We start from the raw sequence: 25,036 nt of genomic DNA on the forward strand, positions 1-25,036 counted from the left end.
AGGATTGGCAAAGTTCAACATGGATGTCCTACGGGAATACTACGGCGTGTCGATCGATGGTGAAGACACACAAATGCACCGCGCAGGGACGGACGCTCGAGTGTTGGCTGAAATCCTCAACAAACTACTCGAGCATCCCAATGCGAAGGACGACGAGCTTGGGTGCTTGGAGAAGTACTCATTTTCGCTCGGCGATCCGGGCGCGGGGAGTTTGAAGCGAGCGACCGCGGATGCCAAGTCTGAGAGCGAACGCTCGTCCTACGCGGGCGGCGCGCCGGGCTGGGGCGGCGGCGGTACAGTGAACTTGAGCGACGGCGAAGAAGCCGACGTCGGTGGTGGATGGGCCGCGGTCGATGAATTCGCAAACGAAGAAAATATGGAATTTGAGAGTGACTCGAGCTCGATGTCGTCAAACGATGTGCCTCTTCGAGGTATGCAGAAGCCGTTTTGGGCCGCCGAGGATCCCATCAACGGTATTCTCCCCGAAACTGTCGACTTTCAGAAACTCGCCGAAATCGCCGCTAAGACGGACACCTCCGAGCTTCGTCTCGACCTAGAGCGATGGAAAGAAACATCGATCGAAGCGCTCAAGGATAAAGTCCCGAAGTCGACTATGAAGGCGCTGAAAGCCGAAGGCATCAACACCATCGAAGCCGTATTGCGCAACTGCCCGCGCAAGTATCAAGAGTACAGCGTTTGGAACAAGTCTCTCGCACAAGGCACACAAGTGACCCTCACTGGGACAGTTCGTTCGATGCAAGTGCGCGATTACATGCGTGGGCGTGCGATCCCGAACACGGTGTTGGTCGAAGTCGACGTACGCGAGGACGAACTCACGCCGACAGAGGACGATCCGTGGGGCGCAAATAAGCCTCGGTGCAAAGTTAAAGTGTGGGACTACATTTCGAAGGATGCTCGCGAAGAAATGCCGATCGGTGCTCGGGTGAGTGTCCGCGGCACTTTGGGTACGGGCGATAGGAACTGCCAGTTCAGCGTGGACGGCGGTCGTGTCGTTCCGATTGCCGCAGATGCGCCGGTATTTGCGTCCGACTCGTCGGAAATTGTCGCCACGTACGCCAAGCGTGGAGCGATGAGCAATGTTGAGTGGCATCGCGCGGTGAACGCATCGATGGACATTTTCCTAGCGAAGCTTCCCGCCGATCCCATGGAGGTATCGATGGGCCGCGATAATCCATTGCTCGCCGAACTCGGATTGCTTTCGCATTCGGAGGCGGTGAAGAATATTCACAGGCCACGAAACGTCGAGGCTGTGGCGCAAGCGCGAGAGCGATTGGCGTTTGAAGAATTGGTTTTATTACAAGTGGCGCTTCTACAAGAACGCAGTCGTTTACAGGCGCTTCCCGTGTCCGAGTCGACCGAAGGCGTGTGCATTGTCGGCACTGCTCTCACGGACGAGTTGCGCAGCGAGTTACCGTTTGCGCTTACGCGATCTCAAGAGTCTTCACTCGAAGAAATTTTGAGCGATATGGCCGGGCCGGCACCGATGTTGCGCCTACTCCAAGGTGATGTGGGGTGCGGTAAGACTGTCGTTGCCGCCATGGCGCTCCTCGCGGCGGTCGGTGCAGGACATCAAGGCGCGTTCATGGCGCCGACTGAAGTACTCGCCACGCAGCACCACCGCGTGCTCACGGATTTGCTTTCACAAATGCGAGATCCACCGAAAGTGGCGTTACTCACTGGTTCAACGAAAACTGCTGAACGTGCGCAAATTCTCGAGGATTTGAATGACGGAAAGATTGGAATTATTGTTGGCACGCACGCTTTGATTCACGAAAAAGTTGTATTCAGCTCACTCGGCATCGCCGTCGTCGATGAACAGCATCGTTTTGGCGTGGAGCAACGCGCTGGATTATTGGCAAAAGGTAAGCTCCCACCGCACATGCTTACCATGAGCGCAACGCCGATTCCGCGCACACTCGCGATGACAAAGTTTGGCGAGATGGCTTTGAGCGTCATCGACGAGAAACCCGCTGGCCGTTTGCCAATCATCACAACGGTGTGCGGTGTCGACGAGCACTCGCAAGCCTACGATTCGATGTGCGAAGAAGTGAGCCGCGGCGGGCAGGCTTACGTCATCTTGCGTCTCGTGAACGAATCCGGATCGTCTCGCATGTCTGAAGTGAAGGGCGCGGAGGAGGAATACGCTCGTCTCGTGAGCAAGTATCCAAATGTACGATTCGGACTCTTGCACGGGCAGTTGGGCGCGGACGAAAAAGCCGCGGCGCTAGAAAAGTTTAGTTCTGGAGAAACTCAAGCCCTGGTCGCTACGTCAGTCGTTGAAGTTGGTGTGGACGTGCCGAATGCGAGCGTCATCATCATCGAAGACGCAGACGGTTTCGGTCTCGCCGCGCTTCACCAGCTTCGAGGTCGTGTCGGACGCGGCGCACGTCAGTCGAAGTGCTTCTTGTTACACTCTCCTGGCGCAGGGGAGAACGCGGAGTTGAAGGGAGATCGCGCGCGCGACCGTCTTCGTGTGCTCGAGCAATCAAACAACGGCTTCCGAATTGCCGAGAGCGATTTACAGCTCCGCGGCGCTGGCGAGCTCTTCGGCACGAAACAAAGCGGCCAGCAGGTGAACCTGTTCCACGCATCGATGTCAACAGATCTCTATTTACTCGAAGCCGCTCGCAAGGCGGCGGCAGAGATGATTTCACGCGCCTCCTTGCAACAGGAACCACTCCCGGCGCCGGTGACGGTCGCTTTAGAAACGCGGCCCGCGTTGATCCTCGACAACGCCATCATCTCTGGCGGTGCTCAAGCAGCGGCGACGAATTGATGAAACCCTAGTATTAACAATCGAACACATAGGCTCGCGCATGTTGACCATTTAGCGCTCACGTACACGCTAAACAAATCATTCGACGCGCGCATTTAACCCTGCTTTCGGGTATCCGAACAACCACTCGACGCATCGACCGCATACTCGCACTCAACCATGTCCACCATGTCCGCTTCCCTCCGCACCACGTCAACCGTCAACTTGCGCGCCTGCACGTACGTTTTCGGTCGCGTTAGCGCGTCGCGTCGCGCGTCACGACGTCGCGCACGTCGAGTAATCCGCCTTATCCGCCGAGGGCCGACAAACAGGGCGCTTACGACAGTGTCGCGGTGTCTTCTCGGTGCAGTGACGGCGCGATCACGAAGCGATAAAGTATACTGACGATGAACCGCGTTTTCGTGTGATACGCAGGACCCGACGCGCTAGCGTTCGAGCGTCCCGCTCGGTCACCGTGCGCGCCGCCGCCGACTACTCGCCGAAGAAGGCCTTCTTCTTCCCGGGACAAGGCGCGCAAACGGTCGGCATGGCGAAGGAGCTGTGCGAAGAGTGCCCCGCGGCGAAGGCGATGTTTGACACCGCGTCCGGCGTGCTCGGGTACGACTTGCTCGATGTGTGCGTCAACGGCCCGGCGGAGCGCTTGAACTCGACGGCGGTTTCCCAGCCGGCGATTTACGTGTCTTCTTTGGCGGCGCTCGAAAAGATGAAGATGTCGGACGAAGGTAAGGCGATGATCGACTCCATCGACGTCGCCGCGGGCTTGTCTCTCGGCGAGTACACGGCTTTGACCTTTGCCGAGGCGTTGTCTTTCGAAGACGGCTTGAAGCTCGTGAAGATTCGCGGTGAGTCCATGCAAGAGGCTGCCGATGCCACGCCCTCCGGTATGGCGTCCGTCATCGGCCTCTCCGCGGATAAGGCCGAAGAACTCGCCGCACGCGCCGCCGCCGAGTCCGGGGCGCCGTGCTCGGTTGCCAACTACTTGTGCAACGGTAACTACGCCGTGTCCGGCGCCATCCCGGCTATCGACAAGGTTGAAGAAATCGCCAAGCCGGAATTCAAGGCGCGTATGGTCGTGCGTCTCGCCGTCGCCGGTGCGTTCCACACCGACTTCATGGCCCCGGCCGCGGACAAGCTCAAGGCTGCGCTCGAAGCGACACCGATTAAGGAGCCGCGCATCCCGGTCATTTCCAACGTCGACGTCAACCCGCACACGGACGCCGCGAGCATTCGCGCCACGTTGGCGAAGCAGCTCACCAACCCGGTGCAATGGGAAACCACGATGACCACGCTCCTCGGTAAGGGCTTGGAGTCTGCGACGGAAGTTGGTCCGGGCAAGGTGATCAGCGGTATCATGAAGCGCGTGGATAAGGCGTTTGCGTGCGACAACTTCACCGTTTAAACTCGAACGCGTGTAATAAATTATTAGCTACAACATCCAATGGGTGCGTCATTAAATAATAGGGAAACGGATGCTACGGTTACTTGACTTGTCTGATTTTGCACTCGCGCACGAGCGGAAATTTTGTTTTGATGGCTTGCGCGATGGAGAAGGCGAGCGCTTTCGGTCCTCTAAACTTCAACACGCACACGCCCCTTTCGAGCGACTCCACGCTCGCCTCGCCCCCGTAGCTCGCGATAGACTTTCGAAGCTTTTCCAAATGCCCCTCGATCGTCTCGATCGTCATCTCTTCCAATTCACCGCTCACGTCGACGACTTCTTCCACGGCGTCGCCGAATTTTTGCTTTAAAAGTTTTTCGATCCCCCCCTTCATCGTCGCCGACGACGACGCGCACGTCCCGCACGCCCCATTCAACCGCACGACGATGATCTTGCCTTCAATCTTCACGAGCTCGACGTTACCACCGTCGGCGACCAAATACGGTCGCACCTCGTCGAGCGCTTCGTCCACGTTTTCCATCGTCGGCGGCAACTTCGGCGACTCGTCCACCGCGTCCGCGTTCTCCTCTTTCGCCGCCTCCGCGAACGGACTCACCACGCTCGCGCTCGCATCCGCGCCCTCGATTCCCGTCGCGCTCACCTCCGCCTCCGCCGTCCCGCTCGCCGCCCCGTCCTCCGCGTCCCGCGCCCCGTTCGCCCCCCCCGTCTCCCCCTCTCCCAGCGCCTCCCGCCACCGTCGCGCCTCCGCGCGCAGCGTCGCTCGCGTCGCCATCGCCGCGTTCCGAAACGCCATCACGCGCGCCGTGCGCGCGCCCTCGCCGTCCCGCGCTCGCGCCGCCCGCAGCGCCGTCGCCACGTTCGTCGCGTAGTCCACCCCCGTGCACGTCCCTCGCGCGTCGAACGTCGCGAACACCCCCGCCGGCGCGTCGCGCGCGTACAGTTCCAGCCACGCGTCGACGCTCGCGCGCGCCGTGCCGTCCTCGGCGAGCGCTCGCGGCGCGCGCGCTCGCGCCGTCGCGCGCCGACGGTCCGCGCGCGCGCGCACGCGCCGCGCCGCGACGCGCGCGTCGCGCGCGCGCGTCGGCGCGCGCGCGGGACCGCGCGACGCGACGCGCGCGTCGGCGCCTCGCGTCGCGCGCATCGTCGGCGCGTCGCGCGGCGTCGCGCGGCGTCGGCGTGTGCGGCGCCATCGCGCGACGCGAGTCTTCGACGCGCGAGCGCGCGCGAGCGAGCGCGAGCGCGCGAGCGACGCGCGAGCGAACGCGCGAGCGAACGCGCGAGACGCCGCGGCGCCGACGCGACGCGCGCGCGCGAGAGGGCGACGACGCGAGAGGCGCGAAAACAAGATCGATCGCGAACGTTCGATCGACGACGCGCGCGCGGCGAGGGCTCGACGCTGAACACGAGGCGAAACGCGCGAAAGCGTCGTGAAACGCGCGCGCGCGACGCGAGATGTCGGCGATGGATCTGCAGGGCGTCGGGCGAGAGACGCGGAAGGCGGCGGCGGAGGACGATCGCGCGGAGGACGCGCCGGCGACGAACGCGGAGGACGAGAGCGAGCTCGATATTTGGCGCGCGGCGGCGTATGGGAACGTCGACGCGATGAAACGGATGATCGATGCGGACGAAGGGTGCGTGAACGCGCCGGATGGGTCGGGATTCCGCGCGCTGCAGTGGGCGGCGCTGAATAATAGAGTCGCGGCGGCGACGTTGTTGCTCGAACGCGGGAGTTCGATAAACGCGGGGGATAACGATGGACAGACGGCGCTGCATTGGGCGTGCGTGCGAGGGTCGCTGCCGTGCGCGGAGTTGCTGCTGCGGAAAGGAGCGGAGTTGAACGCGGCGGATTCGCGGGGATACGTGCCGCTGCACGTCGCGGCGCAGTACGGTCACACCGGGATGATTTATCACTTTAAAATGCGATGGAACATCGATGTTGACGTCACCGATCACGACGGTCGAACGGCGCTGCACTGGGCGGCGTACAAAGGGTTTCCCGATCCCGTCAAGTTGTTGGTGTGCATGGACGCGGACGTGTACCGGGCGGATAAGGAAGGCTGCACCGCGCTGCACTGGGCCGCCATCAAGGGCAAGAGCGAAGCCGCGCATTTAATAGTCCGCGCCGGCGGTTTGAACGCCATGACGGCGGTCGACGTCGACGGAAACACGGCGGAGGCGCTCGCGCTCGAGAAAGGCCATCACCTCCTGGCGAATTTCCTCGCCAAGGAGCAGCGCGCGCTTTTGAGGCGCGATAATTTTTGGACGCAAAAAGGCTTGGCTGTCGCGTGCCTCGGCCTCATCGTCGGATTGATGCTGATGTTCTCGCATTACGTCATCTTCGCCGAAGGCGTCGCCACGATGGACGTGACGTTGTCGTTTTGGTCGCTCGTCAGCCTCGCCTCGGCGAGCTGCGGATTGTACTACATGAAGCGCGTCTCGCAAGCCGACCCGGGGGTCGTCACCGCCTCTATTTTATCCTCCATTCGCCGAGGCGCGCGACCGAGCTCGGCGGCGCATGACGTGGACGAGCGATTAAATCACGCCGAGCTTTGGGCCGGAAACTGGAACCAGCTCTGCGTGACGTGCAAATTCGTCAAGCCGTTCGGCACGAAGCACTGCGCGGTGCGCGACAAGTGCGTGGCGCGTTTCGATCACTACTGTCCGTGGATGGGGAACACGATCGGGAAGAGAAATCACAGAGACTTCGTCATCTTTCTCATTCTCGAGTCTCTCGCCATGGCGATCGCCTTTTGCGTCGCCATCGCGCGTTTCAACGAAGAGTCTCCGACGGAGCGCTTTCGCTCCACCGGGGGCATCGCCTGCTTCGCCGTCTTCGACGCCCTCACTCTCCTCCCCGTCGCCTTGCTCACCGTCGCCCAGCTCAGTCAAGCCGCCCGGAACATCACCACCAACGAGCTCTCCAACGTCCATCGCTACGCCTACCTCAAATCCGCCGAGGGCAGGTTCGCCAATCCGTTCGACCGCGGCTCGTTCGCGCGCAACCTTCGCGCGTTTTTCCTCGTCGGCAAGAAGGAGCCTCTGATCGACGACGTCGCCGCGCGCGGCGTCGCCGTCGGGTTCGACGAGCGCCACCCCTTAGATCGCATCGCTTGATTCGTAATCAACGTTTCACAGTCGTCCCGCGCGTCCTCGTCGATCCGCCTCGTCGATCCGTCGTCGCCTCGCGCGCTCGCCTGGGTGCCCACGCCAACGGTCGTGGCATTTTCCACATCGATCGTCATCGCGCGACGCACCGTCGCGTCGACGCCGCGCCGATCGCGCGCCGCGCGCGACGCGAACGATCGACTCGAGCGCGACGCGCGACGCGCGCGCGCGACGCCGAACGAACGACGAACGACGAACGATCGAACGATCGAACGATCGCTCGCGGTTTGAACAGATTTGAAACCGAAACGACTCGACGACGGCGATGCCCAACGCGACGACGCGCGGGACGACGCGGACGATCGCGGGACGCGCGATGACGCGCGCGACGACGCGGTGCGTGACGCGCGCGCCGCCGAAACCGCGGACGCGGACGGGGAGCGACCGCGCGGTGCGAAGCGCGCCGGCGCCGGTGAGCGCGGCGCAGCGAAGAAAACCGCGAGGACGGCGATCGCGCGATGCGACGGACGACGATCGCGCGGACGATGGGAACGGTGGCGATGGTGGCGATTGGTTCGGCGGCGGCGGCGGCGGCGGCGACGGGGGCGACGGCGACGACGGCGAGGACGAGGACGCGTTTCGAATGGACGCCGACGAGTTGACGGCGTTCGAGCGCGCGTTGTTCTCGGAGATTGAGGTCATGGACGCGCACGCGTTGTACGCGTGGCAGAGCGCGTGCGCGGTGACGCTCGTCGGGTGCGTGCAGCACGTGATCGACGTCGCCGCGGCGAGAGCGCGCGGGTTCGGCGACGCCGTCGCCTTCGCGTGAGCGATCCGAGACGACGAACCGGTCGTCCGCGCCGACGCGCGCTGTACGCTACGAAGCCATCACGTGGAGTGTTGTGCATTATCTTTTTCCGATCCACGGTGTTGTATATCAGTTGTAAACGATGCGAAGCGAACGCGTTCGTCCGCACTTCGCCGCGCGCGCGATGGCGTCGCGCCCTCGAGTCCTCGTCCTCGCCCGCGCGTCGTCCGCGTCGTCCGCGACGACGCGCGCTCCCGAGTACCGCGCCGCGGGCTATCGCACGTTCGTCGATCCATCGCCGAGCGCGAGCGCGACGCGCGTAAAGATTGACTGCGGACCCGTGCGCGCCTACACCGGCGGACGTTACGACGGCGACACGCTCCGCGCGCCGTGGGATTCGGCGCAGACGACGCCCAAGGGCGACGGAGCGTCGAACTCGACGACGCAGCGCACGTACGTGTTCGACACGACGCTCGCCGGGGCGAGCGAAGTGCTGAGCGTGACGGCGGCGAGGCCGCTGGGAATAATCTTCGAAGACGACGCCGACGGACGCGCGCGCGTCGCTGATTTCGTGAAAGGGAGCGATGCGGCGCGAGCGAACGACGTCGCGGCGCTGGCGCCGTTCGGAAGGCAGTGCGCGCGACGAGGGGACGTGCTGCGGGCGTTCACGGCGACGCAGGTGGTGTATCGGACGACGGCGGCGCTGACGGGGGATTTGAGCGGTACGAAACGCGTGCGGACGCTGTTCGGCGCGGACGAGGTGCCGTGGGGGGAGGTGAGCGCGGCGTTGGCGAACGGGAGGGTGGCCGATGGGCCGATCACGTTGGTATTGGAACGCGACGGCGATCGCGAACGCGCCGAAAATTGGCCGAGAAGAGAAGAGGAGCTCGAGTTTAGGGGGTTGGGCGACGAGAGCACGCAGGCGAAGAGGCAGCGAGAACGCTTCGAATCGGATGAAGACACCGAACGGGCGAATATCGCCTTCGCGGGCGCGATCGCGGCGTTTGTTCTGTTGATCCTCGCCGGGTTCTCGTAGAGCTGTAGAGGAGAAATCGAAATCGCGCGCGCATTGTTTGTACATTGATTTATACATTCATTTAAAGTTTCCTTCGCTCGGCTTCGACTTTTCCTTTCAGTCTTTCGTGCGTGCGGTTTCGAGACGGCGTCGGCTCCGGCGTCGTGTCGGTGTCGATGCCCACGACCGTGCCGCCGGCTATCTCCTCCGCCAGCGACGCGTCGACGCTCAGTTTGTTCGACGTGTCCAGGAACAACATCAAGTCGCGATTTTCTTCCTCGAGTTCTTTGATTCTCGCGTCTTTTATCGCCAATTCGATCGTTTTACGCTTTTCAGCGCGCGTCGCTTCCGCCCTGAGCGTCTCGACGTTTTCAGCCAACGTATCGCTGAGCGCGTGCGCGTGCTCGAGCTCGTCGCGGAGCTGTTCAATCGACGCCACGTGCGACGCGTTCGCCTTTTGAAGCATTTTCAATTCACGTTTGGCGTCCTTCGCTTCGCTCATCGCTCGCGCCACCACGGCGGCGTTCCTACTGTCCTCGTCTTCTCGCGAGATCGTCCCCGCGCACCTCGCGTTGGCCGTCTGGAGCAAGCCTTCGAAATACTTGCGTTGCGATTCGAGCTGTGACGTCAAGAGTAAGTCGTACTCGCTCGCGATGGCGTCGAGTTTGGACGCCACCAGCGCTTCCTCGAGTTGTGCGTCCAAATCGCCGACGTCTGGCGCGCGAATCGGCGAGCACGCCGCGCCGCTCGCGTCCGAAGACGACGCCCTTCGCGTCGACGGCGGCGGCGTCAGTTCGACGAGTCCGCTCTTGCTCTGAATCAACCGGTGCACGAAGCCATCTGAGACGTAATCCCACACGCGTTGCGTTCCGAGCTCGAGCGCGTACGTGTGATTCGTCTCCGTCCAGTGATTCACCGCGCACGCCCCCGCGTAGCGTCCGCACCGCACTTCGCCGCAAATCAAGCACACCCACAAATCGTGATCCTTACCGCACGTCGCGCACCGCGCCTTGCTCTCCGGCTCGTGCGCGTACCGACACACCGGACACGACGCGTCCGCCCACCCGCTCAGGCACTCCGCGTGAAACGCGTGTTCGCAAATCGTCGTCACTATTCCCGACGCCTCCGCGTCCAGCCTATCCAGGCACACCGGACACGTCGGCACCTCCGTTCCCAGCGTCCCGCTCGCCTCCGCCCCCTCCTCCACGCGCACCACGCGCACCGCCACGCACGTCTCCTCCCGTCCCATCGCGTACCTCCGCCCGTGATAATTCTCCACGAACGCGTCCGCCGCGTCGCCGTCGTCGAACTCCAGCACCGCGTCGTACGTCGACCGCGCGCCGTCGCCGCGTCCCGCCACCGCGCGCACCGACCGCGTCGTCGCCATCGCGCCCGCGACGAATCGACAGAAATCCGCGATCGCGATCGCGCTCGGCACGCCGACGACGCACGCCGCGTTCGCGTTCCGTCGCGTCGTCGTCGCGCATCCGTCGTCGCGCGTCGTCTTGAACAATCGCACGCGTCCGCGCGTCGCGCCGACCGTCGGCGCGCCGTCGGCGCGTCGCGCGTCGTCGTCGTCGTCGTCGTCGTCGTCGTCGCGCTCGACGCGCGCGGCGTGCGCCATCGCGACGCGCCGACGGTCGTCTTTGACGCGTCACTCTCTGACGCGCGCGTCGATGGCGACGACGACGACGGCGCGCGTCGACGCGCGCGGCGCCTTCTTCGAGCGATTGCACGCGCTCGCGCCCGCGCGCCGGCGCGACGACGGCGACGACGCGCGACCGCGCGGGAGGTTCGCGCGCGCGCCGAGCGCGAGGGCGGCGGCGCGACTGCAGCGAAAGACGACGAAACGGGCGGCGCTGACGCCGCGAGGGCGCGCGCGCGCGGGCGACGCGCGCGACGCGCGCGATGACGACGACGGCGCGAGCGATTCGGAGGCGAGCGCGGAGGACGGGCGCGCGGACGCGGACGGGAGGGGAGGCGACGACGACGACGACGACGACGAAGACGACGAAGACGCGCGGGCGAGGTGGAGCTTCGAGAGACGGTCGGAGGATAAGCTGGAGGCGCTGCGAGAGCGGTTGAGGAAGAAGATTGAGAGCAGTCGCACGGCGAGGCGGGCGGTGGAGACGGCGGAGACGGCGAGGGATGCGAAGGAGTGGCGGGAGCGGAGGAACGAGGCGAAGCGAGAGAAAAAGAGAAAGGAACGCGCGAACGCGACGTTGACGGAGGCGAGGAGGGGGGAGAAGAGGGCCAAGGGCGTCGATGGCGAGGCGAAGGGTGGGATGGGCGCGGGCGGGGGAGGCGCGAGCGATATGGCGTTCGGTCGGATCACGACGGACGACGTCGCGCTCAACTCGGGGCGGAAAAAGAAGAAGGAATCCAAGGAAGCGCTTTTGCGTAAAGTGCAAGCGCGCCAGAAGGCGATCGACGACGCCGGTGGCGAGGAAGGCGGTGGTAAGGCGGTCGCGGAGAAATTTGCGTGGGAGGCGGCGCTTTCGCGCGCGTCGGGTGAAAAGGTTTTAGACGACCCAAAACTCTTGCAAAAGAGCATCAAACGCGAGGCCAGGGCGAAGAAGAAGAGCCGCGAGAAGTGGGAAGAACGCACGGCTAAGGTTAAAGAACAAATGGACGCGGCACAAACGAAACGCAAGAGCAACATCAAGGCTCGCAAGGACGGAAAGATGGAGCGAAAGATGGACAAGGCGTCGAACAAACGCAACCGTCCGGGGTTCGAGGGTCGAAGCGACGGCTTCATCAACAAGTAGTCGAGCGATGCGCCCACGTGTCATATTATTCTCATGTTTTTACATTCGCCGTAAGCTCTAAATTCCATAGTAGCCGTTGAAGTCGAGTCGCGATAACAGACTCGCAACGTTGGTGTCGACGTCGCCGGCGTCGTTCAGAGCGTTTAATAAATCGCCGAGGAAGTGCCGGAACTGCGACCGCGTATCGCTCGTCACGGCTTCGATCTCTTCCTCCAATGCGACCAATCTATCCGCCGTCATAGCGTCCATGCTATTCTCCTTCAACCGTTCGATGGTGTCTGCGAAACGCTGGCTGTCCCGGGCAAAGCGCAAGCACGCCGCTCGCGCGCGCTCCAAACGCTTCAAAATCTTGGGCCAGAACAACATCGCATCCTTCATGCAGGCCTCCAAAAACGCATCGTGTCCGGCGATCAGTTCATCCACGGACTGCGCGTCGTCCACGCGCGCGATCATCCTATCCCAATGAGGCTCGATGACCTCATTCGTGATGTAGTACAAATAGTTTTGCAAAAAGTTCAACATTCGCTGCGTGAGCGTGTGGGCCTGGGCGAACATGCGACCGAGTTGCGCGCCGCGCATGACTTGCAGACGCTGCCAACCCGCACAAAGTTCGCGTTCGGCGCACTTGAAATTGAACAGATGTCTGAAAAGAATTTGATACTTTGTCACGGCACGACGGTTGAGCACGACGCTCGCCGGCCAAGGCGTGTCGTAATCGAGCACGAAGGCATCGAATCCAGAAAGCTCGTCCCCGTCACCGGTGGCTTTCGAAGGAGTCACAGCGGCAGAGTCGTCATCATCAATGCTGGAAAGTTGTCTCGATAGACCGTGACCGTCGATAGAGCATAACAAGTCGTCGCCGTGGTGGTCGGTCGCCGTGCTGGACGACTTCACGGCGATATCCAAAAGCGTTTGAAGCTTGGGCAGACGAATGTCATCTGCGTCCTTTTCCAACTCAGACGCCGCGGTGTCTAGGAAATGCACGAGATAATCTCCTCGAGCGAGCAAGAAGTACATCTTCATGCTCATCAGTCGTGATTTCAACTCGCCGTCTTCCCACATGATTTGTAACAATTTGCGCGAAGCGTGCTCAAATCTATCGTCAATGCGATCCGCGTACTTCCCCGTGCCGATGATCATGTTCGGCCCGAAGTACATCTTACCGAGCCCGTCTCTCGGCTTCGCTGGGAGCTCGGCAATCGCGGACACCTTGGTCTCACGCACCGCGTTCAAATAGCGCCCCGTGGTGAGTATTTTTTGCGCAAGTTGTTTCCCTATGAATTGCGGAATCTCCTCGCGAAGGGAATAGCGTTTCGTCCAATACGCCGAGTTATAATCATCGGCCAGAGACGTTTTCTTCATCTCACGTTGCTCAACGATCAAAAACTCGTCGTAAGGATCGTCGACTTGTCCATCGTAAACCCACAGCTCGATGGCGCGGCTGTACGGCGCCGAAGTCGCTTTGCTCAAACGCTGCACCAAAGCCGACACCGCACCATCGCCAGCGTGTTCGCAGCCTTCTCGGTGCAACAGATTGAGTATGCTCGCACCTTTCAAATGGTACGCTCTGCTCGCCACGCTCGCCATGAGGCGCAAAGCCGGCGCGGCGGGTTGACAATAAAACCACGCCGCCTGAAGTGAAAGTGAGCCGATGTTGCGTTGGTGCTCGAGCTGCACGATCAACGTGTGCCAATCGTTCAGCAAATCGCGCATTTCCGCCGCTAACGCGTGGGATACGTAGCCATGCTTGAACTCATGCCGAGATTCGATGAAGGCACGCACGGTCGCCGCGTCCGAGCACAACGGAAGCATATTCTTAACCAACGCCGCGAGCGGCGCCTCGAGCCCCAGCTCAACCTCAAACTTTACTCGCGTCAGTCGATCGTCTTTGACCACGACACCCGAGCTCGTCTCGTCGTCTGTGCCCTTCCACGCGCTGATGTATCGCCCGTCGACGCCCATCATCGCGTATAACAAATCATCTAAAACCAGCAACTCTTGCTCGGCGGTGCCGTAATCGCTCAACGCCTTGACGTTTCTGTCTTGCTCCGCCCCACTCCCGAGATGCGCGCCCGTGAGAAACGGCCGCTTATAGTTCCAGTCGGGTAACTTTGGACCATCGGCGAGCTCGGTTGGTCGCGACACTATCGTGCGCTCTGGCTTACCGAACAATCCGCCCGAGCGTCTCTGCGAGCTTCCCACCGTCATGCGTCCGAAATCGCCAGCCAAGTTCGCGCTCACCCCCGACGCGCTCGCATCGCGCGAGCTCACGGAGCTCGTCATATTCTTTCCGAGCGCGGCGTAACGCTCTGGCGTCCCTAATCCACCCGGAGACGACACGAACGACGGCTCATCGCTCTCCGGCGTATCGCTCGCGCGTCGTCGTCCGCTCGCCGACGTCCCCATCCTCCCCGCCTCCATCTCCGCCTCCGCCGCGCGCGCCCCCGCCTCCGACACCGCAAACGCCAGCTCCTCATCGCTCGCGATCTTCGCCATCACCGCCAAATACCGATCCAACTCCTCCACTCGCAGCGCTCGCAGCCGGTCGCACTCCGCCGCGAACGCCTCCGCGCGCGCCCCACTCCTCTCGCTCAGCACCCTCCGCGACTGCGCGATCGCCACCTTCGTCACGTCGTACTTCGATATCATCTTCCCCAGCATCGCCGTCGACGCCTGCGCGAGCGATTCCGTGAACCGGTGCGTCGCGTCCAGCCCGAGCGCCTCGGTCAGCGCGCGCACCGCGCGTTCCAGCGTCTCCCGCGTCCGCGCGTCGTCGTCCGCGCCCTCGTCGTCGTCCGCGCCGTCGTCCATCGTCGCGCGACGCATCGCTCGCCGCGCGCGTCGCCGGCGCCGTCGCCCGCGCCGCGGCGCTCGAGTGCCGCGCGCGCGTCAACGGATTTCGAATTTTCCGACGCCGCGCGCGCGCGTCGATCGATCGCGCGATCGATCGCGCGCCGATCGTCCATCGATGGACCGTCGATCGACGCCGTCGCGATCGATCGATCGAACGGCGGTCGCGCGGGGCGAGATTTCGCCAAACGGCGGCGAATGCGAACGACGCCGTCGCGCGCGCGTCGCGCGCGCGCGCCGTCTCTCTTCGACGCGTCGAACCGACGCCGCGACCATGGTGCGTGCGCGCGCGATCGACGACGGCGCGGTGATGCGTTCGATGCGCGGGGTCGCGACGCGCGGGCGCGCGACGCGCGACGGGCGCGCGCGACGGGCGCGACGCGAGAAGCGCGATGCGAGACGCGTGGGGTTTCGGCGCGGCGACGCGGGGCGTCGATGGCGACGACGGCGGGCGATGGCGCGCGCCGGGGAGGGGGGAGAGGGTGGAGATGAATACGTGGGATCGATCGCGCGACGCGCGGGGACGCGGGCGGCGGGGGGGGCGACGGGGGGGGCGAGGGATGGGCGATCGAGCGATCGGCGCGACTGACGGGACGACGCGATGTTTCGACGACGTAGGGTATCGATCTTAAGGCTGGTGGCCGTAACAAGAAGACCAATCGCACGGCGCCGAAGTCTGACAATGTGTACTTGAAGCTCTTGGTGAAGGTGCGCGAACGACGCGACGGAGGGACGGGGGAAGGATGGGGACGACGGCGAGGAAAGCCCTAGCCGGGAGGTCGCGCGCGACGACGCGCGAAACGCGAAGGCGAGGCGATGATGATGCGATTGGAGAGACTGACGAATGATGATGCGCTCGCGATGACAGCTTTACCGATTTTTGGCTCGCCGTACGGATTCCAAGTTCAACGACACCGTGCTCAAGCGCTTGTTCATGTCGAAGACGAACCGCCCGCCGTTGTCCTTGTCCAAGGTGGCCAAGTTCATGAAGGGTAAGGAGGGCAAGGTTGCGGCGATCGTGGGGACGGTGACCGATGACGTGCGTCTCCACGACGTGCCGGCGTTGAAGGTGTGCGCGCTTCGTTTCACCGAAACCGCGCGCGCGCGTATCATCAAGGCGGGCGGACAGTGCATGACGTTCGACCAGCTCGCGCTCTCCGCGCCGACGGGTGAAGGCGTCGTGCTCTTGCGAGGTCCGAAGAACTCGCGCGAGGCAGTCAAGCACTTCGGCGCGCCGGGTGTTCCGGGCTCCCACGCCAAGCCGTACGTCCGCGCCAAGGGCCGCAAGTTCGAGAAGGCTCGCGGTCGACGCGCCAGCCGCGGTTACAAGGCATAAACTTAAACGCTTCGGGGCGTTTTTTTACTGTGTTTGTGATCAGATTAGCGACGCGCTTGGATGGTATAGCGAATTCTTTGAAATGTGAGACATCGAGCGTAAACTTAAAACATCTACACGACTTCCTACTCTTGCGGCGTAGCGTACAACTGGTGCTCATCTGGACGTGATCTCGACCGACTGCGACGAGTCGTCCTCCTCGGCGACTCGTCGCAGTCGGTGTACGTGATCTCGACCGACTGCGACGAGTCGTCCTCCTCGGCGACTCGTCGCAGTAGCGTACAACTGGTGCTCATCTGGACGTGATCTCGACCGACTGCGACGAGTCGTCCTCCTCGGCGTCGGTGTAGAATTGAGTCTTCAGCTGTCCACCGATGACCACGACGGTATACGCCGCCAACAGCGCGGTGATGGTGGAAAACTCCATCTCTGATAAGTAGCGCTCGCCCGTGAGCGGGTTGTGCGCCATGAAAAGGGTCAGTAAAACGCCCCAACCACCTACGAAGGTGGCCCAAAACGATCCGGCGATCCACACGGCGTCTCGAGTGAAGAGCGCGCGTGAAAGCATCAAGGCGTTACCGCTCGTGATGAACACGCTCGTGAGCACGGACAACCCCTGTAACAACTCTGGAGTGCTCAAATTGCTCGCGATTTGCGCCACGGGCATGGACATGAAGAGCGCGGTGGCGGTCCAACCGCTACATTCGCTCCATTTGCTCGGCAGCGCGTCGGCTCGCGAGGCGAAGACGAGCGCTAAAATGGCGAGCTCAGACGGAAGCCACCCCAGCGCCGGGGTCAACGCGTTCGATATGATCTGCGGCGTCGCGATGATGCCGATGATTCCCAAAGCGGCTTGGTACAGCTCCCACATTTTCTGCCCTCGCTCGCCGTGGGCGTAGTCGAAGTATCGCGCCACGCTGAGCGACGTCCCGGCGATGATGAACGCGCTCGACGCAAACATCACCGCCGGCGCGACGTTGTGAATGTTCCCCGTCCACGCGATTTGCGTGAGGAGCATGAACGACGTCGTCACCCCGATCGCCTGCGCCGCCGTCGCCGCGGGTTCGCGCTTATCGGCGAAGTAACTCAGCAGCAACAAGTTCCCGAGCATCCCGGCGCCGTACCCCTGCCACGAAACCGCGCCCAACGCCATCAAATCCCCCGCCATCACGTTCACGTAATTCTTCCAAATCTGCGGAAACGTCAGCAGCGTCAACGGCGCCATCGCGAAGAAGGACAAAGTCTCCGTCGTCGCGTCCAACTTTTCCAGCGCCGTCGCCTCGCCGCGCCGTCCCTCGATCGCGTCCCTCTCCCCTCCTCGTCGCGTCTCCCTCGCGCGCGTCGCGCGCGCCGTCCCTCCCGCGCCATCCTCTCGACCCTCCCGCGCGGCTTTCGCGGCCGTCGCGCGTCGCGCGTCGTCGTCGCGCCCCCGACTTCTGAGATTCGCCGTCGCGCGTCCAACGAACTCGCGTCCGCGCCGTCGCCCGCGTCGTCGTCCCGTCGCCTCGCCGCGCGCGTCGCGCGCGACGACGCGCGCGCGCGGCGTCACCGCCATCGCCGTCGCCCGCGCGACGGTCGTCGGCATCGCCGCCGTCGCGCTCTCCCGCGCCGTCGTCGTCGTCGTCGTCGATCGCGCGTCGAAAGATCCAATCGTCGATCGTCGCGTCGGTCGCTTTTTCGACCGTCGACGACGATCGCGCGCCGATGGGCGTTCGTATCGCGTCTGTACGAGACGCGCGACGCGCGCGCGCGACGCGCCGGCGCGCGCGATCGGTCGGTCGCCGCGATCGGCGCGCGGCGACCGACCGACCGCGCGCGCGCGTCGCGTGACTGTTTGCGCACACGGCGCGTCGACCGCGCGTCGCGCCGCGCGCGAAAATCTCGTCGCGCGGCGCCAGACCCTGACGTTGGATGTGTTTACCTCGACGTCGCGGCGCGTCTCGCGGTGCGTATTTCGGACGACGTTTGCGGTATCGATCGATCGCGGGCGATCGACGTCGCGCTGTCGGGCGATCGCGCGCGCGCGTCGCGAGACGGCGACGCGACGACGTCGCGCGCGATGGCGACGATGATGAACGCGATGGCGCGCGCGACGGCGCGCGCGTCGACGCGACGCGGCGCGCGCGAGGGACGCGCGAGGGACGGGGAGGGAAACCTCGCGCGCGAAGATTATCGGCGTCGTCGGGGGCGCGGACGTCGGCGTCGCGCGGGAACGATCGGCGGCGCGGCGTCGACGGAGGAGACGACGTCGACGCGCGGGCGCGCGGAGAGCGCGCGATACGACGACGCGGAGATACCGCGAGGCGTGGGGAGCGCGACGAAGGCGGAGCTCGCGCGGTGGCTGGAGGGGCGACGCCTGCCGGGGCAAAAGATGGCGCTGGAGGTGAACCTGGCGGAGGGACGAGGGTTGGTGGCGACGGAGGAGATCAAGCGGGGAGAGGCGTTGCTCGGGGTGCCCAGGACGACGCTGATCACGGTGGAGCGAGCGATCGCGGAGGCGAAGTTGGGGCCGAAGCACGCCGAGCTGCAGGAGTGGAGCGTGCTGGCGACGTTTTTGGCGCAACAGGCGCTGGCGTTGGAGAGCGGGACCGCGGGGACGTTCGGGGAGTACATCAGGGCGCTGCCTCGACGCACGGGGAGCGTGTTAGATTGGCCGGAAGATGAGGTGGATAAGCTTTTGAAGGGGTCGCCGTCGCGCTTGGCGGCGGCGGAGCGACAGGATAGCGTCAACGCGGCGATTGATGAGATTCGCTCGTACTTTCCCGAAATCACGGTCGGAGCGCTTCGATGGGCGTTCGATATTCTTTTCAGTCGTTTGATTCGTTTGGACGCCATGGGGGGCGAGCTCGCGCTCGTGCCGTGGGCGGATATGTTGAACCACAAGCCGGGGTGCGCGGCGTTCATCGACTTGAACGGCGACGCCGTCAACCTCACCACCGATCGATCGTACGTCAAGGGCGAGCAAGTGTGGGCGTCCTACGGTCAACGACCATCGAGTGAGCTTTTGATCTCGTACGGTTTCGCCCCAGAGGTTGGTGAAAACCCAGACGACGAATACGCCCTCACGCTCGGCGTCGACGTCAACGACCCGCTCGCCGACGCCAAGGCGCAAGTGCTCAGAGATATGGGCCTGAGTCCGGTGGAAACGTTCCCGCTTCGCTTGAACGGGTACCCGCGTCAGTTGTTGCAGTACGCGTCCTTCATTCTTTGTAACCCGGAGAAGCCGAGCGAGCTTAAGGGTTTGGCGCAGTCGGCGTTCACGGGGAGCGCGAACATCGGGCAGTCGATTTTCGATTCGGTGCGCGGCTTGACTAATGGCAAGGCGCGCGGGAAGCAAGGGGTGATTTTGGGTGGCGTCGCGGGTGAGATAGCGGTTCGAGAAATGCTCGCGGACTTGTGCGCCGAGGCGTTGAGCGCGTACCCGAACACGCTCGAAAAAGACAAGGGTCTGGCTCAAGGGCGCATGCCCGATTTCCCCGGCGCCGACGCGTGGACGGGCGTGGCGCCGGACGCGATCCGGGCGACGCAGCGTTCGGTCTCCGCGGCGCGTGTGCGCGTGTCTGAGCGACGCATCTTGGCCAAGACCGATAGTGAAGTGCGTTTGCAGTTGCGCAAATTGAAACAAAAGTCGTTGATGGACGACTTCAAGCAGTAGAAATCGCAGTCATCGCTTACCTTTTAATTAATTCCCAGCGGCTTTCACCTCGGCCGTGGATCGCGCTTCGTTCGCCGAGTCGCGCGCGCGCGCACGCGTAATGTTAAATTCGATTTTCTCTCAAATCTGTATTACACCCAAGCACCACTAATCGTCTAGAGCGATCTAATCGCTCGCGACGCGCGTTCCAATCCCTCGCCAATTCGCGAAACGACTTCACGCCTTAAGCTTCCGGGAACTGGAACGAGCATTCCTTCCCGGTGAGCTTCTTGTACACACCCGCGAACGTGTCGAGCTTGTACTCGGTCGTGCTGCGGTCCTTCGGGTCCAAGTACACCTTGAGGAGGCGAGAGCCGTCCAATCGGTAGCGCTGGCGCTTGCCGACAATCTCCGTCGGGTAAACCAAATCTTCCAACAACGCCGCGTGGACCGCGGTGAGAGTGCGAGATCTAGGGCGCGAGCGCGCCATGTTGTTCGACGGAACCGGCATAATGCGACGGTTCGCGACGATCACCACATCCTTACCGCTGAACTTCTTCTCGAGCTCGCGCACCAAGCGTTGTTGAATCTTGTGGTACGACTTCAACGCGCGGTACGGCACGTGAATCACGATCGCGGTACGACCGCCCGCAACCTCAACCTCAGCCGCGGAGTTGATGTAAAGATCCTTAAGATCCGCCTTGAGCTCGGCGTTCGACGCCTCGAGTTCGATCATGGCCTGCTCAAGAAAAGCGTTTCGCGCGCGTCAGTCGTCAAGCCCCGCGCGCGTCGTCCTCACCCATCGCACCATCGCGCCGTCTCGCGCCTATGCCCGCGCCCGTCCATCGCCGCGCACTCTCCCGAGCGACGCGCCGAAATACAATTCCCGCATTCATCGCCCTCGTCGCGCCGCCGCGCGCGCGCGCGCGCCCCGCCGCGCGCGCGATCGTCCCGACAAACCCTAAAGCCGCGCAACGCGCATCGCATCGCGTCGTCTCTCATCGTACCTGCGCCACGGTCTCCTCAAACGGGGTCAACGCCGCGCCGTTCGCCTTGACAATCTATTCGTTCGTAATCGTCTCTCCGTCAGTCGCGGTTCGAGGCGCGTCGCGTCGGGCGCGGCGCGGCGTCGTCGCGACGTCGCGATCGTCGAAAGCCCCAGCGCGCGCGCCGCGGTCGGCGCGGGCGCGGACGCGCGGTGCGCGGGACGGCGCGCGGTGAGGCGCGCGCGATGGTCGGCGCGTCGTTCTTCTCGCGGCGCACCTTCGTGGACGACATGTTCGCGTGAGTCGCTGCGCGCGTCGGAAAGACGGATGCCGCGACGCGCGCGGCGGACTCGAGGCGGTTCTAAACCCTCGTCCTTTTGGAGCGCGAGACGACGAACGCGAGACCAGGGCGAACGAGAGTGAACAAAAATAGTGTGTGTGTGCATTCAATAGAAGCCGCGAAAAAGACAGTTGAGCTTTGCTTTAGACGGGCATCGGACGGAATTTCAGGGGCTTGGGCTCTTCGCCACCCATGCGCTCGAGGCGGTGGGCCTCGTACTCGTCGTACGAGCCTTCGAAAAAGACGACGTTGGAGTCGCCCTCGTAGGCCAAGATGTGGGTGGCGATCTTGTTCAGGAACCAGCGATCGTGAGAGATGCAGATTGTGGTGCCGTTCCAGCTTTGGATGGCGTCCTCGAGGCATCGAAGGGTGGCGACGTCCAAGTCGTTGGTGGGCTCGTCAAGGAGGAGGCAGTTGCCGCCGCTCGTGAGCGTGCGAGCGAGCTGTAAGCGGTTGCGCTCACCGCCGGACAAAGTGCCGACCTTCTTTTGTTGATCAGCACTTTTGAAGTTGTACCAGCTGCAATACGCACGCGCGTTCACTTGGCGAGTGCCGAGACTGATTTCTTCGGCGCCGCCGCTCAAGGTGTCGAACACCGTCTTCTCCGGGTCGAGGCTATCGCGACTTTGATCGACATACATGAGCTTCACGGTCTCGCCCACCGTGAGTTCACCGCCGTCGGGCTTCTCTTCGCCCGTGACCATTCTGAAAAGCGTCGTCTTACCGGCGCCGTTGCCGCCGACGATGCCGACCACGGACCCGGGCGGGATGATACAGTTCAAGTCATCGATCAGCAGACCGCGACCGTCGTAGCCCTTGCGCACGCCGTTAGCGGTAATGACGACGTCACCAAGTCGCGGCGCGGCGGGGATGGTGATGGAGTCCAGATCTTGACGCGCTTGGAACTGCGCGGCGGCTTGGCAGAGCTCTTCGTATTGTCGAAGTCTCGCCTTACCTTTTTTAACCTGACCCTTTGCGTTCGAACGCACCCACTCGAGCTCTTGCTCGATTTGACGATCGAGTGAGCTCTTCTTCTTGTTCTCAGCCTCTAGACGCTTGCTCTTACTCTCCAGCCACGTGGAATAGTTGCCTTCGAACGGGATACCCTCCCCGCGATCGAGCTCTAAAATCCAACCGGCGACGTTGTCCAAGAAATAGCGGTCGTGCGTGATGGCGACGACGGTGCCCTTGAACGTCGCCAAGAACTGTTCGAGCCACGCGACGGATTGCGCGTCCAAGTGGTTCGTGGGTTCGTCCAGAAGCAAGATGTCGGGTTGCGAAAGTAACAACCGGCAAATGGCAACGCGTCTGCGCTCCCCTCCGGAAAGGTTTTTCACCAAAGCATCGCCTGGTGGGCAGCGAAGGGCGTCCATGGCGCGCGACACCGTGCGCTCGAGCTCCCACGCGTTGGACGCGTCGAGCTTATTCTGTAACTGGTCCATGCGCTTCATGAGCGCGTCCACGTCGGCGTCCGGCGCCGTCATATCCACCGCGATTTGATTGTACTCATCCAAATCCGCCTGCACCGCCTTCACCCCGACGGCGATGTTCTCAGCCACCGTTTCGCCGTCGTCCAAATCCGGCTCCTGCGCCAAGTACCCAATCTTTATCCCGGGCTCGAGATACACGTCGCCGTCGAACGCCGTATCCGCCCCCGCCAAAATTTTCATGAGCGTTGATTTCCCCGCCCCGTTCGCCCCCAAGATCCCGATCTTCGCCCCGAGGTACATTCCAAGGTTTATATTTTTTATCAGCTCCTTTCCGTTCGGCGTCACCTTGCGCACTTTGGACATGCTCAGGATTATCTTTCGCGTCTCCGTCTGGTACGCGCTCCCCTCCTTCACCTCCCCCGGGCTCTTGTACTTCCCCCCCGCCGGCTTCGCGCCCGCGCCGCCGCCTCCCGGCGCCGGTTTCGCGCTCGCGCCGCCCTTTCGCGCGCTCTTCTTCCCCGCCCGCGTCACCGTCGACGCCGCGCGCGCGCTCGCGCGCGCGCGGTGTCGACAACCCTCGAGCGCGCCGCCGCCCGTCGCGAACGCCGCGCGTCGCGACGCGCACCGCGCGCCTCGCGCCGTCGCGCGCGGCATCGTCGTCGTCGTCGTCGTCGCCATCGCTCGCGCGCGCGTCGGTCGCGCGCGGTCGACGCGCGTCGCGACGATCAGTGTCGTCACTGCGACGCGACGCGTCGACGCGCGTCGTCGCGCGCGCGGCGCGATCGCGACGCGCGAGTCGCGCGCGCATGTCGATCGCGCGTCATCGCGCGAGCGACGACGACGACGACGACGACGCGGAGGACGCGCGCGCGACGCGCGAGGACGCCGCGGCGGATGACGATGGGCGCGAGACGGCGACGGCGATCGCGCGGCGCGACGACGCGACGACGCGATGGTCCGCGGTGACGATCGCGTGCGCGTGCGCGGCGATCGGAACGGTGCTCGCGGTGGCGAGCGCGACGACGGGGGGGGTGGAGAGCGTGATGAGGGAGGGGTACGCGCGCGCGCGGGTGGCGAATTTGGCGAGCGAAGCGCCGAGACGGTACGGACGCGTCGATGGCGCGTTGGAGCGCGAGTCGGGAGCGATGGGAGCGCGAGCGATGGATGTTAAATCGGCGATGAAGTCGGTGTCGGCGTCGCCGCCGACGTGGTCGCCGCCGAAGCCGAAGCCGAAGCCGAAGCCGAAGCCGAAGCCGAAGCCGAAGCCGAAGCCGAAGCCGCCGTCGCCGTCGCCGCCGTCGCCGTCGCCGCCGCCACCGCCGAAGCCGACGACGGCGATCGAGCCGATCATCGATCCGAAGTGCGACGAATGGACGGCAAAGCTCGCGGCCGCGGCGTCGGCTCCAGAGTTTGAGTATGATTTTCCCGCGTACACGTGCTCGAACGAGCACGAGGCGCCGTGCATTCAGGATTTTCAATTCATGAAGCTGCAGCCGGACGCGTGCGATGTGTTGAAGAGGGACGAGGACTGGCCGGGGAGGTTCATGCAGCGAGCGCCGGGCGTCAAAAATGGAGGCGATCTCGTGCGCGCGCTGGGCGCTGATAATACGATCGTTGTCATCGGGGCTTCGATGACCAAACAAATAGAAATCGCTATGGACTGCAGCATTCGGCGCGCGGGCGTCGACAAGTCTCAATCTGCGAAAATCATGAAGCGATGGGGGTGGGCGAGATGGTCGTTCGATAGTCAAACGTGTGAACTGGATCACATGGTGGCGGCTCGGACGGGGGGTGACATTAACTATTGGTTCTCGGCGAAGGAGTACGTCGACGGATGTTGGAAGGATACGAAGGCGTTCGACATCAATGTGCTCGGTTGCGAAGGCGCCATTGACGACTGTGACGCGTCCTCACGCGTCGTCGTACTGATGTACAACATCGAGCATTACGGGGGACTCGGTAACGTGGAATTTTTCGAAAAAGAGACCGAGTTTCTCGTGAAGCGAGCCGTATCGTTGGGCGCCAAGGTGGTTCTCGCCACGAGCCCGCCTAAGCACTTCAGCGCCGATGGCGCGTATAGTAAAGAGGCATACATAACGAAAATCAAGAGTGAAACAGTGTGCACGTGTACACCAACGGTCGAGTCGATAGACAAAAACCCGGCGTGGCGCGGCTATTTCGAAGCCATCGAACGTCTGTCGCGAATACCGGGCGTTCTCGGCGTCATCGATATTTTACGGTCGTCCATGAAAGAATTCTACCGTAGTCACAAAGGCGGTCACTGCGGGTATTATGTGGACGAAGTTCCGGGCGAGAATTCGCAAAAGCCCAAGCGCGAGGTGAAGTATAAAGCGTGCTGCGATTGCACGCACTACTGCTTCGATCCAGCGCTCTGGGACCAATACTTCCTCGATCCTCTCGTCGACATTTTAGACCGCGGGACATCGCCCGCGAGTTAGATTCACGCAGCTATTTCCCTCGCGCGCGCGCGCGCGCGCGTTGTAACGCATCCAATCCGCGCCCGCTCGCCGCCGCCTCGCTCGCCCAACCGCTCGCCCAACCGCTCGA

The 25,036-nt window shown here is 63.2% G+C and overlaps 14 protein-coding genes across 14 annotated transcripts; 8 read left to right on the forward strand and 6 right to left on the reverse strand.

Annotated features, from left to right (window-relative positions):
* Positions 1–1,177: 1,177 nt before the first annotated feature.
* Positions 1,178–2,797, forward strand: OSTLU_34911 (predicted protein; the record flags this gene model as incomplete). The annotated part of the gene is made up of 1 exon (XM_001419560.1): positions 1,178–2,797. One exon carries the CDS (start codon positions 1,178–1,180, stop codon positions 2,795–2,797), a length of 1,620 nt encoding a protein of 539 aa, XP_001419597.1.
* A 526-nt stretch (positions 2,798–3,323) lies between these two features.
* Positions 3,324–4,196, forward strand: OSTLU_16833 (predicted protein; the record flags this gene model as incomplete). The annotated part of the gene is made up of 1 exon (XM_001419561.1): positions 3,324–4,196. One exon carries the CDS (start codon positions 3,324–3,326, stop codon positions 4,194–4,196), a length of 873 nt encoding a protein of 290 aa, XP_001419598.1.
* A 304-nt stretch (positions 4,197–4,500) lies between these two features.
* OSTLU_9865 (predicted protein) lies at positions 4,501–4,719 on the reverse strand (the record flags this gene model as incomplete). The annotated part of the gene is made up of 1 exon (XM_001419773.1): positions 4,501–4,719. A coding segment is annotated over one exon (219 nt), but the record flags the coding sequence as incomplete, so codon positions are not given.
* A 1,040-nt stretch (positions 4,720–5,759) lies between these two features.
* On the forward strand, positions 5,760–7,238 carry OSTLU_1452 (predicted protein; the record flags this gene model as incomplete). The annotated part of the gene is made up of 1 exon (XM_001419562.1): positions 5,760–7,238. A coding segment is annotated over one exon (1,479 nt), but the record flags the coding sequence as incomplete, so codon positions are not given.
* Positions 7,239–7,564: 326 nt separating this feature from the next.
* On the forward strand, positions 7,565–9,146 carry OSTLU_25062 (predicted protein). The gene has a single exon (XM_001419563.1). It carries the CDS (start codon positions 8,252–8,254, stop codon positions 9,143–9,145), a length of 894 nt encoding a protein of 297 aa, XP_001419600.1. The 5' UTR covers positions 7,565–8,251; the 3' UTR covers position 9,146.
* A 60-nt stretch (positions 9,147–9,206) lies between these two features.
* OSTLU_34718 (predicted protein) lies at positions 9,207–10,748 on the reverse strand (the record flags this gene model as incomplete). Its single annotated transcript, XM_001419774.1, has 2 exons — positions 9,207–9,809; positions 9,924–10,748. The coding sequence occupies 2 exons, from the start codon at positions 10,746–10,748 to the stop codon at positions 9,207–9,209; spliced, it is 1,428 nt and encodes a 475-aa protein (XP_001419811.1).
* Positions 10,749–11,439: 691 nt separating this feature from the next.
* OSTLU_33581 (predicted protein) lies at positions 11,440–11,892 on the forward strand (the record flags this gene model as incomplete). The annotated part of the gene is made up of 1 exon (XM_001419564.1): positions 11,440–11,892. One exon carries the CDS (start codon positions 11,440–11,442, stop codon positions 11,890–11,892), a length of 453 nt encoding a protein of 150 aa, XP_001419601.1.
* A 57-nt stretch (positions 11,893–11,949) lies between these two features.
* On the reverse strand, positions 11,950–14,100 carry OSTLU_35149 (predicted protein; the record flags this gene model as incomplete). The annotated part of the gene is made up of 2 exons (XM_001419775.1): positions 11,950–13,755; positions 13,792–14,100. The coding sequence occupies 2 exons, from the start codon at positions 14,098–14,100 to the stop codon at positions 11,950–11,952; spliced, it is 2,115 nt and encodes a 704-aa protein (XP_001419812.1).
* Positions 14,101–15,016: 916 nt separating this feature from the next.
* On the forward strand, positions 15,017–16,078 carry RPL18 (Ribosomal protein L18, component of cytosolic 80S ribosome and 60S large subunit; the record flags this gene model as incomplete). The annotated part of the gene is made up of 3 exons (XM_001419565.1): positions 15,017–15,019; positions 15,361–15,450; positions 15,611–16,078. The coding sequence occupies 3 exons, from the start codon at positions 15,017–15,019 to the stop codon at positions 16,076–16,078; spliced, it is 561 nt and encodes a 186-aa protein (XP_001419602.1).
* Positions 16,079–16,370: 292 nt separating this feature from the next.
* On the reverse strand, positions 16,371–17,303 carry OSTLU_33584 (predicted protein; the record flags this gene model as incomplete). The annotated part of the gene is made up of 1 exon (XM_001419776.1): positions 16,371–17,303. One exon carries the CDS (start codon positions 17,301–17,303, stop codon positions 16,371–16,373), a length of 933 nt encoding a protein of 310 aa, XP_001419813.1.
* An 855-nt stretch (positions 17,304–18,158) lies between these two features.
* Positions 18,159–19,733, forward strand: SDG3518 (predicted protein; the record flags this gene model as incomplete). Its single annotated transcript, XM_001419566.1, has 1 exon — positions 18,159–19,733. The coding sequence occupies one exon, from the start codon at positions 18,159–18,161 to the stop codon at positions 19,731–19,733; it is 1,575 nt and encodes a 524-aa protein (XP_001419603.1).
* A 223-nt stretch (positions 19,734–19,956) lies between these two features.
* Positions 19,957–20,523, reverse strand: RPS7 (Ribosomal protein S7, component of cytosolic 80S ribosome and 40S small subunit; the record flags this gene model as incomplete). Its single annotated transcript, XM_001419777.1, has 2 exons — positions 19,957–20,451; positions 20,521–20,523. The coding sequence occupies 2 exons, from the start codon at positions 20,521–20,523 to the stop codon at positions 19,957–19,959; spliced, it is 498 nt and encodes a 165-aa protein (XP_001419814.1).
* A 624-nt stretch (positions 20,524–21,147) lies between these two features.
* On the reverse strand, positions 21,148–22,974 carry OSTLU_46540 (ABC(ATP-binding) family transporter (Uup-like protein/duplicated ATPase)). Its single transcript, XM_001419778.1, has one exon. It carries the CDS (start codon positions 22,829–22,831, stop codon positions 21,182–21,184), a length of 1,650 nt encoding a protein of 549 aa, XP_001419815.1. The 5' UTR covers positions 22,832–22,974; the 3' UTR covers positions 21,148–21,181.
* A 654-nt stretch (positions 22,975–23,628) lies between these two features.
* OSTLU_33588 (predicted protein) lies at positions 23,629–24,927 on the forward strand (the record flags this gene model as incomplete). The annotated part of the gene is made up of 1 exon (XM_001419567.1): positions 23,629–24,927. One exon carries the CDS (start codon positions 23,629–23,631, stop codon positions 24,925–24,927), a length of 1,299 nt encoding a protein of 432 aa, XP_001419604.1.
* Between the last annotated feature and the right edge of the window lie 109 nt (positions 24,928–25,036).

This window comes from Ostreococcus lucimarinus, chromosome 9 (assembly GCF_000092065.1).
Source record: "Ostreococcus lucimarinus CCE9901 chromosome 9, complete sequence".
Taxonomy (NCBI): Eukaryota; Viridiplantae; Chlorophyta; class Mamiellophyceae; order Mamiellales; family Bathycoccaceae; genus Ostreococcus; species Ostreococcus sp. 'lucimarinus'.